At 28.6% G+C, this 7,404-nt stretch overlaps 1 protein-coding gene across 1 annotated transcript; it reads right to left on the reverse strand.

Moving 5' to 3' along the window:
• Positions 1–227: 227 nt before the first annotated feature.
• On the reverse strand, positions 228–3,268 carry LOC127127347 (cationic peroxidase 1). The gene is made up of 4 exons (XM_051056506.1): positions 2,978–3,268; positions 2,312–2,503; positions 2,003–2,168; positions 228–749 (listed from the first exon to the last, which is right to left on the reverse strand). Exons 1-4 carry the CDS (start codon positions 3,182–3,184, stop codon positions 364–366), a joined length of 951 nt encoding a protein of 316 aa, XP_050912463.1. The 5' UTR covers positions 3,185–3,268; the 3' UTR covers positions 228–363.
• Positions 3,269–7,404: the final 4,136 nt, after the last annotated feature.

A 7,404-nucleotide genomic window follows, 5' to 3' on the forward strand; every position in this document is an offset into this window, starting at 1 on the left:
AGATTATGGACATGGGTTTTTATTTCTAGACATAAATGTATTGAAATGGTTCAGATTCTAGAATTCGAGAATTTCAAAAACACGCTATGGATTCTAACATTCATATTATACATTTATAAATAAAAAAAATAATTTAGTTTTTTATTTACTAAAAAAGTTATAATCTTATTTAAAAAGTATCATACATTAAATATGAATCCTTGTTTAATATTACAAAGAACAAAGGTTAATAAAATAATAGGCACCAGCCTAATTATTTATATAGATTTGATTGAGTTTTATGATATTCATGATTACAAAATTTAGAAAAACCCATAACCTTGTATTGTACTATAGTTATACAATACTATAAGGCTCAAAATCTTAGTTGATATTCCTACAATTCTTCCTTATCTGACCACTAGACCCAGTGAGTGGACTAAGGTTTCCCATTTTGATCATTGCATTGGCAAAATCAACTCTAAAACTTGTAGGGTTGTTAACATAAGAATTAACTTGAGAGTCTGTTGAACCACCATTGAAAAGCACTTGATCTGAGTGAAAAAGACCCTTTTTGTTTTGCAAGTTCTTGTAATAAGCATTGTCGAATGTGTTTGGTGTGGTGGTGTCTAGTGGTGACAAATTTGCATCACCACCTGTGGTAGGACAATTTGCTTGCAATGATTTTGCAAATGTGGGATCTATGTTGTTTTCATTGTAAATCCTGTTTCTGAAGAATCTGCAGCTACCTTGACCAATTGTGTGTGATCCTAAAATGTTTTTCAATTGAAGAATGAAATATATAATAATAATAATAATAATAATAATAATAATAATAATAATAATAATAATAATAATAATAAATAATAATAATAATAATAATAATAATAATAATAATAATAAGAATAATAATAGGAGCACAAATTTAAAAGTTTGAGTCTAACATATTTCATTTAAATTTAAAATTATGTTTATTAGATTATTAGACCAAAATAAAATTATGAAACACTTATGTGCAATTCTCCTAATATTTAACATTTGAGACGATTTTCATGGCATGCATTGTATAATAGGTATAGAATCTATGACAAACTATTTAGTTGTATTTTTTTTAATATAGAATTAAAGGTTCTAATAATAAAATTTAATAATTTAGAATTCATAAAAGATAAGTACATTTTTTTAATTTTTATTTATTTATCTAATATTAATATTTAAATTTTTTATTAAAAAAATCCTACTTAAGTTAAATTTATCAACCACTTGATTTGATTTAAGTTGTAGTAGCAGAGTTTGATGATCATTTGCTATCTTTCATTATTTAAAATAATTAAAAGAAATTAATTTCATTGCATTGTGACAAGGGGTGTGTTAGACTTGGAATATAAAAGAAATGTTAGGAGATAATCCTTAAATTAATCTTGAATTGTAGGGTGTTGGGCAACTTAGTTTTTAAATTAAAAAATTTACAAAAATCTTTTCTAAGTTGCAACTTTTTTGTCAGTTTTGACCAAACTTTTATTTTGTTAGAAAATATTTTAAATTAGACATCAAAGTTGAATGTTTAAAATTAAATTAATACTTAAATTTTTTCTTACTTATATTAGTCCTCTTTTAAAATGATATTTAAAACATACATTTAAACCCAATCCGCAACCACAATTGTACCTGCATTATTGTTGATGCAGTAACTTCTTCAAAAAAATCATAATGTAATTTTGGTGTAATTTAAAATCATGTATACAACTGCATCAAATAACTAACTTTGATCATGTCTGTTCAATTTTTTTTACTGCAATAATAAAATATAAGAACCTCATATTCCAATTTTCATCAAAAGCAATGAAAAATCTTATTTTTACTCGTTTTTCAATGATGTATTTGCTACGTAGCAATCTGCAATGACCACAATCGCGTGTAAAGAGATATATATTTGTTAAGGCTTATTCGAGATCTAAATTTCTAATTGTGGCGATTAATAATGATGTTTGATAAATCTACATCTATGTATTTAGCTAATTACCTGAAAGAGCAACTATTTCTTCAACTGTGAAACCTTTGGTAGAGAAAGCATTTGTAAGGTCACTTAATTCAGAGGATGGACCTGGCAAATCTGAGTTAGCTAAATTTAAACTTGCTGTTGTTGAATCTCTTCTTCCCAATTGAACAGTCCAACTAGGTCCTCCAAGCTGAAAAATGTATTCAATATATTAAATATTCCATAAAGTTCAAGAAAGTCCGTAAACTCTAATTCATCTGATAGAAGTTGATATTGTTAGATTCTGACGTCATTATCAGAATTCAAACCCTAATATTTATGATATATACTTACAACAACAACGGAGTCTCTTGCTGCGACAGCAAGAATATCAGCACAAGAGACAGTATTAGGACATAACCTCTCTACTTTGGATTTTATGGTGTCAATTACATTAAAACCTCTTAAGGAACCATCATTTGGACCTGCTGATTTTTCACCCGTGAAACTTGATGTATCATCCAATAGTACTGAAGCATCACAACCCTAAAAATCAAACCCAATATGTAAGAACAAATTAAATAGTAGGTAATTTACACAGAACCTACAAAAAATTAAATCGGCTACGGAGATAATAAATTCAAAAAGATTCATTTTAGCTGTCATTTTCATCACTAATTATTATAGATATTATGTAAGTATAATTGATTGTTGAGTTTGGTGTAAAATAATAAGAAATAAATCAACTTGGTCTTAACAGATTGTTGACAATTTCGGAGAAAACTGTCTGTTTGTGGAAAGTCCACTTTTAGCCATTATTTAATTAGTGCCAACAATATATTTTGTATCATACTAATTATTGAATCATTGTTTGATATGTGTATGTGCACATGTTTAGAAAAATGAAGTTAGGGTTTATGATAATATTCAAATGTGTTAAATCAAGTCTTAAAAAATATTATCTATGGGTATAGAAAGAGAAAAGTAAAAAAAAAAAAAAAAGAGTGAAAGTTGACTTGCTTGAACAAAGCAATCATGGAAATGAAGACGAAGTAGTGATGCACCCATGCGACGCTCGTTGATAACAGCAGCAAGTATTTCTATTTTAATGGTTGGAAGCAAAAGAGGACATGTTCTGGTATAAAAATTCGAGGATAACTGAGCTGAAGTTGTGCCAATAAGGCAAAAGAGTGAGAAAAAAACAACTTTGGTGATTGCAAAGATCATGGTAATTGTAATTTATGGGAAATATTACATAAGAGGATGCAAGGATATGAAAGGTTTATAATTAGTGTTTTGTGATTAAGGTCTTGAAATGTGTCACATATTTATATATCAGACTTGCCTAACTAATTTGTTTTATTCTCTTGTCAATACTTAGCCACAAGGAATTAAAAAACTTTGCTTCCATTATAAAAATTAAGGAATATATATGGATCATCTTACTCAAAAAGTAATTTTTTTTTAATTTAGTCCAAATTATAGACTTTAAATTAAATCTAATCTAATAATTAATTATAATTTTTTTTACTTGAATACCATTTGTATATAAACCTTTCTATTTATTAAAAACAATATTTCTTTTATATATGAATTGATAATGATTAGTGAATTTTCATGATAAATTAATTATACTCTATATACGATGACGACCTTATTTTACATTATCATATGGCCTAGTAAACAACAATAATTTAAACACAAATTAGGATAATAAGCATTTGGTTGATTAATCATTGTATTAATGTGATATGTATTTATATTCTATAACATGTGAATTAGGCAGTCCTTTTACCATGTATTGATTGCTATGAATCTGGTGTCTATGGCGATGAAATATATCTTTCTTAGATAAAACAAAAGTTATAATTTTGACAATTTAGTACACGTGAGTTCTAAAATTGTTCCAAAAATAAATGTACTAAAATTGTTCCAAAAATAAATTTATGTTAGAGGTATTTGTAGAATGTTATTTTATTGGGAAAAAAAATCATTGTAATAGTCTAGTATACAATTAGAACATAAGGTGAAACTTTAATATAACTATAACAGTTATTTTCTTCACCGTTCTAGGGTTAGGTAACAAATATTTAAGAAAACAAAAAACTTAGCCGTGGAATTACCGGAGAAAATACACGTGGTTTTCTAGTAGTAAGAAAACAACAAGTATAATTAATCACGGTTAACATCGTCACAATTATATTTTAAGACAATTTAAACTCTTGACACACAGTTTTGAATCACTCGATAAACCCCCGCAACAACTAAAAGAATCACCGCAAATCCCCTTTTTCTTGTAGGGATTTTCTCCTTGATTATCAACTCAACTAAGAAAATAGATAATATTTTTAAAAAAGAAAATATATTAAATGTGATACAGTCTATGACTTACATTTCAATTGTTTGTTGTCTGAGGTGAAATTTTTATCTTATTATATATATATATATATATATATATATATATATATATATATATATATATATATATATATATATATATATATATATATATATATATATTATTTATATATGTATTATTTATATATGTATTATTTATATATGTATTTTATATATATATATATATATATATATATATATATATATATATATATATATATATATATATATATATATATATATATATATATATATATATATAAAAGACATACTTGCTAGTACGAGGGGTGTGAGAGTTTTAGGTTTGTTAAGGCTGTGAAAAAGTGAATGCATTTTTCACGCTAGCATTCTGCATCTTATTTTATTTATCACAAGTATAATTGGCTTTCGTCCCGGACCTTGGTAAAATTGACTTGGTTCTTAAGTTCATTATCACTAATGGTTATTAAGAATGACCCTTATATCTTGGGGCTAACAATTAACGATTCAGTAGAGCAATCACCACACGAGTCCATAGACCGAGATAAATTGGTACTATCTCCGTTTTTTATTATAAGTCATTTTGGAAAAATATTTTGTACCACAATATAAGTCGTTTTATAATACCAATGAATCATTGATGTTATTTTTCCTATTATACCCTTAAATATTTGTTATTCTCTCTCTTTTTAATTATGTCAATTTGTCTTTCTAATACCTTTAATAAAGGACAATTTTGTAAAACTCTTCAGAATTTCTCTTTTTCATACCACAATTATTACATTTCTTAATACGTGTGAAAAGTAAAAAACGACTTATAATAAAAAACGGAGGAAGTATTCTCAAACTTGGAGAGTGTTACTTCATGCAGTCAAATAACTGAAAAAGTTTCTTTTGAAGACAAATGATGTAGAAATTGAAATTAGGTTTTATGTGATAATTTGTGTTTCTGCAATCATGGGTTGGATCTCATTTTGTCAAAGTTTTCACATTACTCTATGGCCAACTTTCCATTATAGTGATCTTATGCATATGCTAAATGACCACTCTTCAACACTGAATCTTGATGTTTTAATTAAATCCTTGTTGTTTAGTTTTTGCACATTCACGTGCAATATTACCAAATAAAAATTTACGCACTCTTCACGATGGAATATTTCATCTCATTGTATTTATCACAAGTGTGTGTGCACGCCTTCTCGCACTCTTCACACTAGCATGTTTCATCTCATCGTATTTATTGCAAGTGTGTATGTGTGTAACTTCTCGCACTCTTCATGCTAGCATGTTTCATCTTATTGTATTTATCATAAGTGTGTGTGCACGTGTGTGCGTGTGTGTGTGCACGCATGTGTGTGTGAGATTATGGATTTTATGAAATTTTAAATTATTTTACATATGGATCTTATTGATTCCAATACATTATTGATGAAAATTTAAATTATTTTACATATGGATCTTATTGATTGCAATACATTATTGATTTATGATTATGAGAATTGTAATATTTATGATATTTGAATTGAACACACAAATTTGATATTGAAAAAAAATTATGAATATTCACTTGCTCACTTTTCTTGTGTTGTTTTATAATTATATATTCAGGTCAGGTTTTAAATAATAAGAAAAGTGCTTCCTAAAAATGACTTAAGCCAACGCTTATTAATAAAATCGCTGCCTAACGTATATAGAATAAAACGCTTATTGGTAGAAAGCATAGGCCTCGCGCCATCGCTTTTATACGAAAGCTGAAGATGAGAAAAATACACAAGAAGGGGGCTTGGATTGTGTATGACTAAAAGTTCTCTTTTCACATCTGATTCTAGAACATCATATTATAAACCACGTTCAGAGTCTGATACCAGAGTAAGTATCAGACGTGAGAAGTTTACTTCTTTCTTCTTTAACTCTGTTTCAGAACCTAAAGTTTCACGCTCAGATTCTGATAAGAGTAAGAGGCTGAATCATAACTGAGTCTGACTTTAGAGTTCGTTTGCACGGTGGAATATAAATTCAGAAGTAAATAAATAGACACACAATATATCCTTGTTCCTCTCAGACCAAGAGTAGTCAAGTCCCCTTGTAGCACAAGAAATTTTAACTATAATCAGACTGATTACAATTGCTTAAGCCACCAACTTAAGACTTCCTGCTCAATCCCACGAAAAGAGACTTCTACTTAATCCCTCAAACATGAGACTTCAATGCCTAAATTACCTGTTCAGGACTTCCTGCTCAATGACCCAGATCGAGACTTCATTTCCTAAACTCCCAATTCAAGACTTCCTTGCCTTAAGCTCATGTTAAAGACTTTTTGCTCAATCACCCAGACCGGGACTTCCTGCTCTTCCTGCAAGCATGAGACTTCAATGCTCAAGAACCCAGCTTGAGACTTCCTTGCCTAAACATTTGTTCAGGAATTTCCACCTTAAGCTCATGTTTAGTAGTTTTTCTCAATCACATAGAAAGATACTTGTTTGTCTAACTAATCAGATTAGGACTTTAATGCTCAATCTAATCAAAAAGAGACTTACTATGAGCACACCAGCTAGAGTCTTTAGATTCTCTTAACCACAAGAATCTGGTATAACCTTGTGTTCATGTGAGTTCTTCTTGGATAAGTAGATACACAAAGGTTTACACTCTTGAGCAGATATGAGTTGTTTTCTCCTGAGTATGGAAGAATGAAGTGGTCATTATTATTCTCTCCTTGCACAAATTTTCTTTTGTTGTGCCTTTCTATTCTACTAAACATATTCACATATTATATCTTCATAATGTATGTGAATACGTTTCAGCCCTGATCTCACACACTTAACCCTTCTGGTTATATAAATATTTTGAAGTGTGTTTCTCTCAACAAATGTCAGTGAACTGATATCACATCCATGTGAACCCAGTCACGAAATCTTCAACTCATATTCATTCTCTTGAGAGGTAGAGGTTCAGCTCAAATAGATTGTTCCATGAACTTCACAAGGTCAAAACTCTACAAATTTAGAACCATCTTGAATTTTTTTAATCTTCATCTATAAATAAATTCTGGAATAGATCCGTTGAAGATTGAA

Source organism: Lathyrus oleraceus, chromosome 3, assembly GCF_024323335.1.
Source record: "Lathyrus oleraceus cultivar Zhongwan6 chromosome 3, CAAS_Psat_ZW6_1.0, whole genome shotgun sequence".
NCBI classification, from domain to species: domain Eukaryota; kingdom Viridiplantae; phylum Streptophyta; class Magnoliopsida; order Fabales; family Fabaceae; genus Lathyrus; species Lathyrus oleraceus.

Coding starts and splice junctions, on each gene's coding strand:
- LOC127127347 (XM_051056506.1), bottom strand. CDS start 3,184: ATGATCTTTGCAATCACCAAAGTTGTTTTTTTCTCACTCTTTTGCCTT. Junction 2,169..2,311: donor CAAGAGACTCCGTTGTTGTT/GTAAGTATATAT, acceptor TACATTTTTCAG/CTTGGAGGACCTAGTTGGAC. Junction 750..2,002: donor AGAAATAGTTGCTCTTTCAG/GTAATTAGCTAA, acceptor AAAACATTTTAG/GATCACACACAATTGGTCAA.